This window comes from Chanodichthys erythropterus, chromosome 14, assembly GCF_024489055.1.
Source record: "Chanodichthys erythropterus isolate Z2021 chromosome 14, ASM2448905v1, whole genome shotgun sequence".
NCBI lineage: Eukaryota > Metazoa > Chordata > Actinopteri > Cypriniformes > Xenocyprididae > Chanodichthys > Chanodichthys erythropterus.
Genome location: NC_090234.1, coordinates 25,331,807 through 25,344,862, shown reverse-complemented (window position 1 = coordinate 25,344,862; position 13,056 = coordinate 25,331,807). Strand labels below are relative to the sequence as shown.

The 13,056-nt window shown below is 35.7% G+C and overlaps 1 protein-coding gene across 1 annotated transcript; it reads left to right on the top strand.

Moving 5' to 3' along the window:
- The first annotated feature begins 4,314 nt into the window (after window positions 1–4,314).
- Window positions 4,315–5,861, top strand: arl4cb (ADP-ribosylation factor-like 4Cb). The gene has a single exon (XM_067409103.1). The coding sequence runs from the start codon at window positions 4,645–4,647 to the stop codon at window positions 5,221–5,223; it is 579 nt and encodes a 192-aa protein (XP_067265204.1). The 5' UTR covers window positions 4,315–4,644; the 3' UTR covers window positions 5,224–5,861.
- Window positions 5,862–13,056: the final 7,195 nt, after the last annotated feature.

Genomic DNA, 13,056 nt, shown 5'->3' with positions numbered 1-13,056 from the left:
AATGTTCAATTAATAATTATTAAACAATAAACATTTATTAATTTTTTTATTAATAAATGTATATTAATAAACTATTACATTTATATTAATAAAATATTAAAGTTTATTAATAAACATTCACCTTTTGTCTATTATTGTTATCTCTAATTGCATCTGGTTTGTAATTTCCCAACTATTTTGGGTTCATTTTAAGCTAGCCATATAGCAATTTTTAAATAATAGTTGGTTTAAATAAAACTACCCAGCAGGTTGGGCAAACATTTAACCCAACCGCTGGGTTAAAACAACCCAGTTGCTGGGTTTGTCCATTTTCAACCCAACTTGGGTTGTTTTTAACCCAGCATTTTTTAGAGTGCACAATGTAACCAAATGCAATGAAGTTTAACCACCAGTCTCTGTACAAAGCTGGGTTTTGATAAACACCATGTACCTACTATGAACGGCAGGTGGCGCTATATACCAACAATAACATTAGCCACAATGTAACTTAAGTTTAATTGAAATTAGACTATGAGATAATGCTCGTTTGAAAAAAGATTTTGGTCAGGCGAAATACCAATAAAAGTTAATGACTCTGAAGAGATAGAAGGTTAAGATATAATGATTCAAATTTGCTGAGGAAAATTAGTATTTTATTTAAATGATTTCAGGGGAATGTTGAAATACGTGTCTAAAATGTAAATTTGTTCCTAACGTATTTTTGGACAAATCGGTACCTTGTTGACGCACACTGGTTTCTTTACGAATGCCACACATCTTCCATGAAAACTAGAAATAACCTGTGCGAAGACTGCTGAGGAAGGTTGTGTGGAAAACCATTTTAACATTTATTCCTTTAACTAACTAGTAGAGAACTATTTTTGTTACTATATCTTACTTACTTAAAGGTACAATATGTAAAATCTTTGCAGTAAAATATCCAAAAACCACTAGGCTAGTGTTATATATTTTGTCCAGCTGATTACTAACAATATCTCTAATGTTTTCAACTACTTGTAAATCATGAGAAAATTCCCATTCTAAACAGTGACACGAGGCAGAGCAGTCGCCCGTCAATGACGTCAGTTACCCTTTGTTACCGCCTTTACTGACGTAGAAACCACATGACAACAGTGCCGTGGACAAATGCGGAAATAGTGTCTAGCGTCCAGCAAACCACTAGCTTGCTTCAAGCAGTTCCTTATTTACTTCTTGCACGTTTTATGGTGCATTATGTTACTTATTTATGGAACATAATTACTGTTTACCATCTGCCGCTGGTTCTGTCGACAAGGACAGTTCCCGTAAACTCATGACCGGAAAAGCGGAAGCGGCGCCAGCGACTGTGTCATAATAAAAGTCCCGCTGCTCGTGAGGCGTGTGTTGATCAATCGCTCCAGCTCCTCGTTCAACTCCCACAACACTCGGTCCTGCTCTGCTTCATACTACAGTAACGTTAATAATCGCATCCACGAACATGAGTTCTTCCAGACTCCAATCCCTATTCTTTTGCACCGTCCATTGAGATGGAGACCACATGTCCCAAGTTTCCGCTCTAAAACTTGGCATCATCAAACTACGCCTTTGTTTTGAATAGGCTTCTAGCGACCTCTAGCGGAAAAAAAATATCACAAATTGTACCTTTAAATTGTATTACTATGGTAGCCAGTATACTCGCTTCAAAATAAAAGCTCTTTATTGGCATCAATGGTTCCATGAAGAACCTTTAACATAAACGGAACCTATCGCACGAAATGTTATTTATAATGGAAAAAGGTTCTTTAGATTATTAAAATGTTTTTTGGGGAACCCAAAATTGTTCTGCCACGGCATTGCTGTGGGACCACCTTTTGGAAATTTTATTTTTAAAGCCGCAGTCGCTAACTTTTACCTGTTTGTCGCCATCCCTGTTTGAAACCTGAAATTGCAGTTATTTGTGGAGTTATCTTCTTTACGCAATGTTTTGTGTCGAATGTGTAATAATATTCACTTTACCGATCTTATTCAGCTCCAATACTTGACAATAGAGGTGGAGGCGGATATGCTTTTCTTGGAATAGAGGTGAATTGCTCTCTCATAGGAAGCACAAAACTGAAATTTACCATAATGACCAAAAGAAAAGTGAGAGAAAAAGCACATCAAAGGAAACTCCATATAGATTAAGCGAACAAGTGTGCTATACTGTTACCCAATTACTCACTAAATCATTGAAATATCTTACCTGTCCAATAATAATGAAAAAAAAAATTATTCTTGTTTTCGCACGGACACGGTTTTTTATCCTTATTTGCTTTAGTCTCTCCGCAGTCTGAAGACTTTTACTTTTTTTACTACTGGTGATTCCCCAGTTTTCAACGATGATTGTCGTTTTAAACTTTCTTTATTGCAAGCTGCCATCAAAATTACAAGTTTAATTACATTTCAGCTGAAAGATCCACCACCTGCAGCATCCACACACGTGAGCCTACTAGCCGGGACTCCTTCATTATGTATACAGACGTGACATGATGATGCAAAGATGAACCCATATTTCCCACGGAAACAGACACAAACCACTCAAATTAGAAAACATTATTACCATTGTGAATTGGGCTAAGGTAAAGTTAGTTTTGAACACTGATTGGTTATGTACTTGCTCAATAATTGATTTTGGATTATTTTTAACCAGAAAAAAAAGTTACAAACAGCAGCTTTAAGTGTAGGCCTATTTTTGAAAACACTTGAAACTATTATTCATTCAATATAGCCTATACTTAAAGGATTAGTCCACTTTCAAATAAAATTTTCCTGATAATTTACTCACCACCATGTTATCTAAGATGTCCATGTCCTTCTTTCTTCAGTCGAAAAGAAATTAAGGTTTTTGATGAAAACATTCCAGGATTTTTCTCCATATAGTGGACTTCAATTGGCCCTAAATGGTTGCAGGTCAAAATTACAGTTTCAGCGCAGCTTCAAATGGTTTTATTAGAATATATAATTAGAATTCCAGCAGTGTAGACGCTGCTAAGTGTATTACTGCCCTCCACAGGTCAAAGTTTGAATTAATTGTTATATATTTGCACTAGCATATTATATATGACAATTTAGTTCAAACTTTGACCTGTGGAGGGCAGTAATACACTTACCAGTGTCTACACTTCTGGAATTCTAATAGAGAAGAAGAAGAGAGCTAGTTCAAGACGAGCATCTATGGTTAAAACGTATATCATTTTTTATTTTAGTTTTTTTAGAAAATGACCAATCGTTTCGCTAGATAAGTCCCTCATTACTCATCTGGTATCATTTAATTAGGGCTGCAGCGATTAATCGCGATTAATCGTTTGCAAAATAAAAGTCTGTGTTTACGTAATATATATGTGTGTGTTCTGTGTATAATAATTATGTATATATAAATACACACACATACAGGTATAAAGTTTAGAAATATATGAATGTATTATAAATATATATATTTATATATATTTTATATTACATATAAACATAAATATTTTATATATAAATATAAAATTTTTCTTAAATATATACATGAATGTGTGTGTATTTACATATACATAATTATTATACACAGAACACACATATATATTACGTAAACACAGACTTTTATTTTGCAAACGATTAATCGCGATTAATCGTTGCAGCCCTACATTTAAAGCCCTTTGAAGCTGCGCTGAAACTGTAATTTTGACCTTCAACCATTTGGAGCCAATTGAAGTCCACTATGTGGAGAAAAATCCTGGAATGTTTTCATCAAAAACCTTAATTTCTTTTCAGCTGAAGAAAGAAGGACATGGACATCTTGGATGACATGGGGGTGAGTAAATTATCAAGAAATTTTTATTTGAAAGTGAACTAATCCTTTAATGAATAATTAATGAGGGACCATTGAATGACCATTGAACCTTCCTCAGTTATTTGTAGTTATTTAAGCGCAATTTTTTTTTTTTTAAGCACAACATGACAAAATACATTTGCAGATAGGTAACATCACACATTTTAAAATAATAACTAATAATAATAATAATAATAAAGCAAAAATTAGGCTTACTTTATGTAGACTCAAATTGTCCATGTTATGTGTTTTACTGTGTAAAAAAAAAAAAATAAAAAAAAAAAAACGAAATTAGTATGTATTATATATACATTATATATACTTGCAAGTGTTTAAAAAAGTGCCCGTAACATAAAAATGTACACTGGCTAGTTTTAATGAATAAATGGCTTGCCATAAGAGGGGTTTGTTTTTCAGTTTTCACATGAAATGCGGGCGGAGTTTCTCCAGCGTGAGGAGCAGCTGCTGCAGGGCCACTGCTGGCTTCCATTCATTATCATACATTCGCTTGTGTCCATCACTGCGTGAGTAGACGCGTTCGTGTTACGTCCAAAGCAGATTTCTGATCATATTCATTCATCGCTAATGTGGACGACTACCGGGAGAGACTGACCACCGAGCCATCAGGAGGAATTTTAAGCAGTTTGTGGTGGGAATGTTGATGTGAGCTGTTATTGCGGAGGCTCTCCGCACATAGAGGAGTGTTTACCGAGCACGAGCTGATCTCACGCGCACTGCAATGATCACTCCATCACATCCAGTCTGAATTTGGTCTAATCGCTGGTGCCGAGGGGTCTGCTTTGGTTTTTACCCCTGCTAACGAGGAGATCAAAATGGGGAACAGTTTCTCCAATATATCCGCGTTTCAGTCCCTCCATATAGTGATGCTTGGCTTGGATTCAGCAGGGAAAACCACGGTCCTTTACAGACTGAAATTCAACGAGTTTGTCAATACTGTGCCCACAATAGGATTCAACACGGAAAAGATCAAGCTTAGTAATGGCACTGCCAAAGGCATAAGCTGTCATTTTTGGGACGTTGGTGGGCAGGAGAAACTCCGGCCCTTGTGGAAATCTTACAGTAGGTGCACGGATGGCATTATTTATGTGGTGGACTCTGTAGACGTGGATCGACTGGAGGAGGCCAAGACGGAGCTCCATAAAGTGACCAAATTTGCTGAAAACCAAGGAACACCGCTTTTAGTCATAGCTAATAAACAGGACCTGCCAAAATCTCTGTCTGTGGCTGACATAGAGAAGCAGCTCGCGCTCCAGGAACTCACGCCTGCCACTACTTACCACATTCAACCGGCCTGTGCCATCATTGGTGAGGGGCTTCACGAAGGCATGGACAAACTGTATGAAATGATAGTCAAGCGACGAAAAAGCCTCAAACAGAAAAAGAAGCGATAACTCTCTAAGCCTGAACCTGCCTTTTTTTTCCATTGCTGATGGCTTGAGTCATTGGGTTTGCCATTTCAACATTGCACTGTTGACCATTATCTGAATGGTTGTTTGTTCTCGAGCTGGATTTATGTTGCATGTGATCGTGATGGCGCAGGTGAACCAAAAAAATTGGAAATGATTTGTTTAATATAAAAGGGCTGGTCCCGATTAAGCTGCCATTTATTTGCATAGCCTGGTCATCAGTTTGAAGGAGCCTCTACTGAAGCACTGTGAAAAACGCTGTAACATTTCATGGAATGCTTGATATCTTATTTTGACTCTCATGGAGCAAAGTGAACTTCTAAGAACATTATCAAGAACTGTAGCTTCAAAATCCCAGAAAGAATTTGGGGTTTGAGGACCTTGTTATTCACAAATTTACTGTAACTTCACAGGGTCTGAGTGAGTATGAGGCCTCGTGAAGATACAGGAACTCTGAAGAACACAAGTGATGGACCGGGCATTGCCTGCAACACGGTCCACCTATAAGCACTTTTTTCTTACCAAGATAGTAGTGTACAACACTGTAGATCAGATATTAGACTGTCAGTGTGTTACAGAGTCAAAATGAAACCTGAAGTATTTTTCAATTAAAATATGTGTTAAAGCAAACATCTTCTCTCATGTTTTTTATCACGGTGATCTGAGGGTAAAAGATGAGGTCAGCTTCATGGATGAATCTCTCACCTCAGATTTTATGTTTTTCAAAGAAGTGCTGATAACATTGTCTTCTGATATAGGTTCATTGAAAATTTCATTTGGGCTTTTTTTCAGTCTTTTAAAGTAAAGGTATATGAGCTAAGCTTTAAACATATTGAAAGAAGCCACACTGACAACTTTTCAATGCATTATTCTTATTTCTTATATTTATTTATGGAACTCTCAGGATTCTTGAGTTTTACCTTCAGCACCCTTCCTTTGAAGTAGGCATGAATCAAGTTCATTTTGTTAACTGAATTGATAGGTGAATTGTAATGCCTGCGATATCTACACGTACAGTTGTTTACAAACACACGCACATTTAATTTGATGTTTTTCACAAAAAGTGTGTATTTGGATACCCATGCTCTTTGTTATATTAGCTCAAGAGAATAAGCCCCCTTTCCAGCCATGCCATGCTGACAATGGTGTCTTTCTATCCCATTTAACTCTAAGGTTTCATCCCAAGAGGGAAGAGATGGTCAGTCTATACAGAAACCCCCATTTAAAAAACTGGCTGGTCACGTACAGCCACAATTATACCCAACCAAAATTTCGCGGTCTTACCTGAAACTCGGAATTTGACTAAATTTTAAATATTCTTTAGCAAGTAATTATAAAATAATGTGTTTTTGTTTTTTTGAGTGTGGTCTTCACTCATCAAATTTCCCATAAAGTTACACTAAATAAACATAAAAGTTTAATAATGCATTTCTGTTGTTATAAACTGTAGCTGGTAAGAGTCATTTGTCTTGATTTGATAGGCGGGCTGATAAGAGACTCATTATACATGAAACTTTGATGAAGATCAGGTTTCACATGAGGCTTTTGTGAAGACAGAAGGCAATTCCCTGTGTACCTCCAAATGGACAGCAGAGGATGATGCCATAATGAGGTCATGAAGGCAATCTTTACATTTTGTAACCTTGGAATTATAAGGTTCTATCTGACATTTTTGTCAAAATTTAATTTTTCACATATTGCAAAAATGTTCAATATCTCAAAACTGCTCAGAATGCAGATAGAACCTTGTAATTCCAAGGTGGCGATTTGTCTTGTCTTGTATTTTCAGGTTAAGTTTAGGTTACATAGCAATAGTTGTTTTACTAACCCAGTATCCAGCAGTATTTAACAGAATGCATGATGTGGACGTGAGGAATATTGACTCGAAAATGTAAAATAAAGTCAATTATTCAACAAGCCTTCATAAAGATGGACAGCAAGAACTCTGGAAATCTCTCTCAATCTTCTCTCGGAAACTGTTTCAGACAAGATTTATATTTAACAGATTCTTTCTTGGTCTCACATGATTAAACTGTAGAGGAATTTCCTCCAACGAAGGTGGAAATGGTGACAAAATAAGCAACTGCTGAGTCAGGAAAACCTTTTTAAAAATTGCAACAGAGAATTTTAATGTTTCCACCCTGCAGTCCTCGCATTCTTGCATTGCTATATTCTGCATGTGTTAGAAACTAAAACTGTTGACAGAAAAGTCAATTGTTCTGGTTATGATTTGAAGCAATATATGAATTTCAAACTCTGTCCAAATCAGAAGAAACCTAAAGTTTGTTTACAAACATTTGAGATTTTGTGAATGTGTGAATGTTTAAGTTGTGTGTGTTCCTTCACCTGTGGAACGTGCTGATGGTCTGTTTTCTCAGCTGCATTTTGGGCTTCTGTTGGCTTTTATAATTTTAAAGTTTGTCTTTATACAGGTTAGTATGTGCATAAATCCATGAAGCTATTAGGCGGGCCCATTCTTAGCATTGTGTGAGAACCAAATGTTGCCCTCCTGTCAATCAAATGCAAAACCTCTGGCCTTATATGTGTAAATTGTGCAAGAGACTGAAGGTGCCTGAAAGAAAGAAAAGTGTGAGATGTGAGTGAGAAATCTACGGAGGAGGGGAAAGCTGTTTACATTTCCCTTGAGAGGGGGATGGGGACAGAGACACATAATGGGTGAGTGTCTGTGTCGGGGGCAAGGGTGGGTGGATATCTCCAGGTTCCTTGAGGGAATAGCACAACAGAAAGAAGAAACCTTCAGCAAATGGCTGCAAATCAATGCCTGTCTCCTCCCTCTCAGGGGAGAGAGAAGTACAGCATGAGACCCTCAACCCCCTTCCATGACCATCAGGCCAGTTCTACCACAAAACAAGTATCAAGAAGCATTTAGCATTTACATTCCCAATGTGTTAATAAACTTTCACTTATGTTCAAATACACTCCATTTGATCTCGTAATGGCATGTTTTACCATGGTTTTCACCTAATGTCAGTAGAGATCTGAACAAGCAACAACAATCCAAGTAAAATAACAACAGATTCTTATTTTGCCCATTACCTTATCCAGCCCTGCGGATTGGACTCTCCTATTGGATCTAGGGTCAGGTCAGCCTCCTTTCCCAGCATGCTTGGCTGCATATGCAGACTTTGCTTTGGGCAGTTGTGCTTATTTATGATCAGACAGCTTGATAGAGACATTTATCAGAATATCTGAAGTAAACTCTGCTTTGACTAATCTCAACTGATTAGTGTTACAAATGGCAGCAGAGAAAAATATTGGATGCTATTTTAAAATAATACAAGACAGAGCCTTTAAAATGCCTTTAAATCACATGTCATTTGACATATAAGTAAACTATTACTACCGTTCAAAAGTTTAGGTCTAGTAAGATTCATTTTTTAAAGAAATATGAATACGTAAATTCAGCAAGGGTGTATTAAATTGGTCAAAAGTGAGAGTATAGACATTCATAATGTTACAAAAGATTTCTGTTTCAAGTAAATACTGTTCTTTTTCATGAAAGAAACAAAAATATTAAGTGGGACAACTGTTTTCAACATTGATAATAAGAAATGTTTCTTGATCAGCAAATCAGCATATTAGATGAGACTTCTATCTATCTATCTATCTATATTGTAAAATGCTATCATGCTTACTGTAGGCTTCAGAGAAAGAGCACCCCTCCCCCACGCCACAAAATACAGCATAATTAATCTATGAGAAACAACGTGTGTAAACAATGTAAATCGCATTGCACCAGCAGTCATGTAGAGACAAATTAATTAGGTCTTTAATCTAATGACAAAGGGCACCTGTCAGACTCAGAATAAACAAACAGGCGTTTGACATCACAAGACCACTGGAACTCATGAGCAGAACTGAACTGCTGAAGATCCACACAGACCTCAGGAAAATAGAGCAATGAAGAAAAGATCCATGATACATGACTTTATTCTTTATTGAGAAAGCTGGATATGAAATATTAGCTTACGTACATCCTTCAGGCATAAAAGGCTTTTGAAAGGCTTCCGTCTCTTATGCTTTGACTTTGTATCATCGTAACAGATACCACAAATGGATGTTTGATAAGTGTGAAACAGCAGCTACACCCAACAGACCTTTTGTTCTGGGGAGAAATCTGGGTCATATCCTACACCCACATCTTCTATGTTTTTACTAGGTCATTATATAATAATTTAATTGTTTGCTTAATAGGATGAGCCTGAACTATAACTCTGGGACATTGGAGAATCAGATGATTAAGTTGAAATTATATGTTCATTAGATAACATTGCATATGTAACACTTGGGATATCATTGGAAATTGTTAAAGGAAAAATTCAGGTTCAAGCTAAATCAGCATACTTTTGGCATAATGTTGATTACAGCAAAGATTATTTTTAATGTCTCCCCTTTTCTTCAAAAGAAAAATAGTGAAAATCTGGGTTACAGTGAGGCATTACAATAAAAGTCAGTGGGGCCAATCTGTAAACATTACAACAATCTCTGTTTCATTATAGCCACAAGATATAGACAATATACTGTACTTGTTAATATGACATTATGTGGAAAAATACACTTGCTAACCATTTCTATGTACAGCTTTACCCGATTATACAATTTTGGTGCAACACTCTAAAAAATGCTGGGTTAAAAATAACCCAAGATGGGATGAAAATGGACAAACCCAGCGACTGGGTTAAATGTTTGTCCAACTTTCAGGGCAGTTTTATTTAACCCAACTATTGCTTAAAAATGACTAAATGGCTGGCTTAAAAATGAACCCAAAATAGGTTGGAAATTAAAAATCAGACACATAATTACTACACTCTAAAAAATGCTGGGTTAAAAACAACCCAAGTTGGGTTGAAAATGGACAAACCCAGGAGATTGGGTTGTTTTAACCCAGCAGTTGTTTGCCCAACCTGCTGGGTAGTTTTACTTAACTCAACTATTGTTTAAAAATTACAGTATTGCTTACTTAAAATGAACCCAAAATATCTTGAAAATTAACATTTATTAATATGTTTAACAAATTAACATTTTAATTTCATTTTAGATTCATTTTAAGTCAGCTATATAGTCATTTTCAAACAATAGTTGGGTTAAATAAAACTACCCAGCAGGTTGGGCAAACATTTAACCCGACTGCTGGGTTAAAACAACCCAATCGCTGGGTTTGTCCATTTTCAACCAAACTTGGGTTGTTTTTAACCCAGCATTTTTTAGAGTGTAGAGGCAACAATATTAATCAAAAGGTGAACATTTATTAATAAGCAATTTAATTACCGTTCATTAAACTTAAATGTTCATTTATTAAACATTAATAAATGTTAATTTCCACCATATTTTGGGTTCATTTTAAGCAAGCTGTACAGTCATTTTTAAACAATAGTTGAGTTAAATAAAACTACCAGCAGGTTGGGCAAACATTTAACCCGACTGCTGGGTTAAAACAACCCAATTGCTGGGTTTGTCCATTTTCAACCCAACTTGAGTTGTTTTTAACCCAGCATTTTTTAGAGTGTATGATTTTGCCATGACGTAATGGCTAAAATAGTAAATTGACCAAAAATGATGAGAACAACTTTAGAGCTCAAATACACGGAGCCATTAAGGGGACATGGTGGTGAGGAGAAAAATATGAGATGGGAGGAAAAATAATAAGTTTGGTTTCTTTGCAAGTGAACGCAAAGTTTCTTGGGGGAATGCAAAACAATTGCAAAAGCATTGCCAAATAATTTTTTTCTAGTTCACCATGTCCCTTTAGGGGCTCCATACAAATAATACACAAGTCTTAATAGAAGAATTAATGTAAGCGCTTTTATAAAATGACAAGTGTCACATTTCTGATTTTAGATCCTCCGAAAATAGGCCCCATTTACTTCCATTGTAAGTGCCTCAATGTAACCTTGATTTTTTGCTTTGAGCGACTAGTCAAAATTATTGTTTGTGGTAATTAAAATGATGCCATAAATTCTGTTGATTGAACTTATTCAGCTTCACTTTAAATAAATATCAATCTTATCTAAATCTTATCTCAATCTTAACTGATCATCATAGATTTACACTGCAGATATGCAACAGACACATTTATATGATTTATATGTTCTGTACTTCTACTTTATACAGACATTTCAATTTCACCTCTACTTTCCTTGAGAACGTGAGACGGCCGCTGAAGTGAAAATGATTTCCGCCTTCAATTCTCAGCGGCCAAAGCTGGGGAACTCCTTTCAAATGGAAATGGAGCGACTTTCTGTTGCCCAGCTCTCTATTGTTCCCTCTCTCTCTCTTTCTCTGTCCCACCCTATCTGATTCTTGTTCCTCATGTGCCGCTGCTCTACTGAAGCAACACAGTATTTTGCAATGCTTTGCAGAGTAGTGTGGGTTCATATTTTGAAGCACACTTGCTGAATATTTCCTACACTAAGACTGAAATAGATCTGTATTTCTCAGTATTCCTGAACTCATACAAATGCCCTTAAAAGTTCCTGAACTGAATTTTCATTGTGTAACAAGAATATCCTGCTTTTTACCTCTCTTTCTTTCAGTAATATAAACTCATTACACAATGAATGTGGAAAGCCACAGACACATAAGACTCCAGCTAGAGGTTTTGCTGGTATTGCTTTTTATTAGATGTTTCCCCATGTTATATGGATATGTTATATTCAATATTGTACTGTTTAAGTGATCAAATACCTTGTATGTAAATAAAATGCCACTAATCACTAACTTTCAAGATCTTTAACAGCATAATAAGGTACACTTCCGTTCAAAGGTTTGGTGTCAAAAATTTTTAATGTTTTTTTTTTTTTTTTTAAAGAAGCCTTTTATGCTCACTAAAGCTGCATCTATTTATAAAAAAATAAAGTAAAAACAGTAATTGTGAAATATTATTACAATTTAAACTGTTGTTTTCTGTTTGAATATATTTTAAATTGTAATCTATTCCTGTGATGCAAAATTGAATTTTCAGCATCATTACTCCAGTCTTCAGTGTCACATGATCCTTCAGAAATCATTCTAATATGATGATTTGGTGCTCAAAAAATATTTTTTTATTATTATCAATGTTGAAAATAGTTGTGCTGCTTAATATGTTTGTGCAAACATTTTTTTCAGGTTTCTTTGATGAATTGAAAGTTAAAATTAAAGCATTTATTAGTATTTCATTAGGATGTAACAATGTAAAATACTTTACTGTCACTTTTGATCAATTTAATGCGTCCTTGCAGAATAAAGGCATTCATTTCTATAAAAAAATCTTACCCCAAACTTTTGAACAGTAGTGTATATTTGAATTGCTTGCTTAAAATATGCTAAATGTTAAATAGTCACAAATCATTCAAAAAACAATTTCTGGAGTGCAAAGGAAATTGCAAAATTGAGAAATTTCTCAATGATGACTCGTATACAATGTTGCAACCAAACTCTATTTGAAATTGGGAAACTGACTTAACCTAACATATGCCATCTGACAGACTTGATGCGAAAATTAGAAAGTTATTTTAGAGGTTATGTCTCAATAAGTGTGGCTATTGTAACATCTCTCTAACACGTCAGCACTTTTTACATTGGGAAATCTCTCAACTGAAGGTATATTCTAGAAGTTCAACTAAGCCAATTTATTCTGGCTCACCTCCAGTATGACAGGCAGTCAAAGGCCCTATACTGTGAGGTCCATGCAGCTTCACAAACACCACTGTGTTACATTTTTCACCAAAACCACCCTTGTTTAGGTGGGGTGATGCACACCTGTTTGCCTGCCTGTTAAATCTCTTTGATGTGTACAGGATTCTTTCAGATATTTGA

What these genes read in the sequence shown, in the direction of transcription:
- arl4cb (XM_067409103.1), top strand. Translation starts at nt 4,645, where the DNA reads ATGGGGAACAGTTTCTCCAATATATCCGCGTTTCAGTCCCTCCATATA.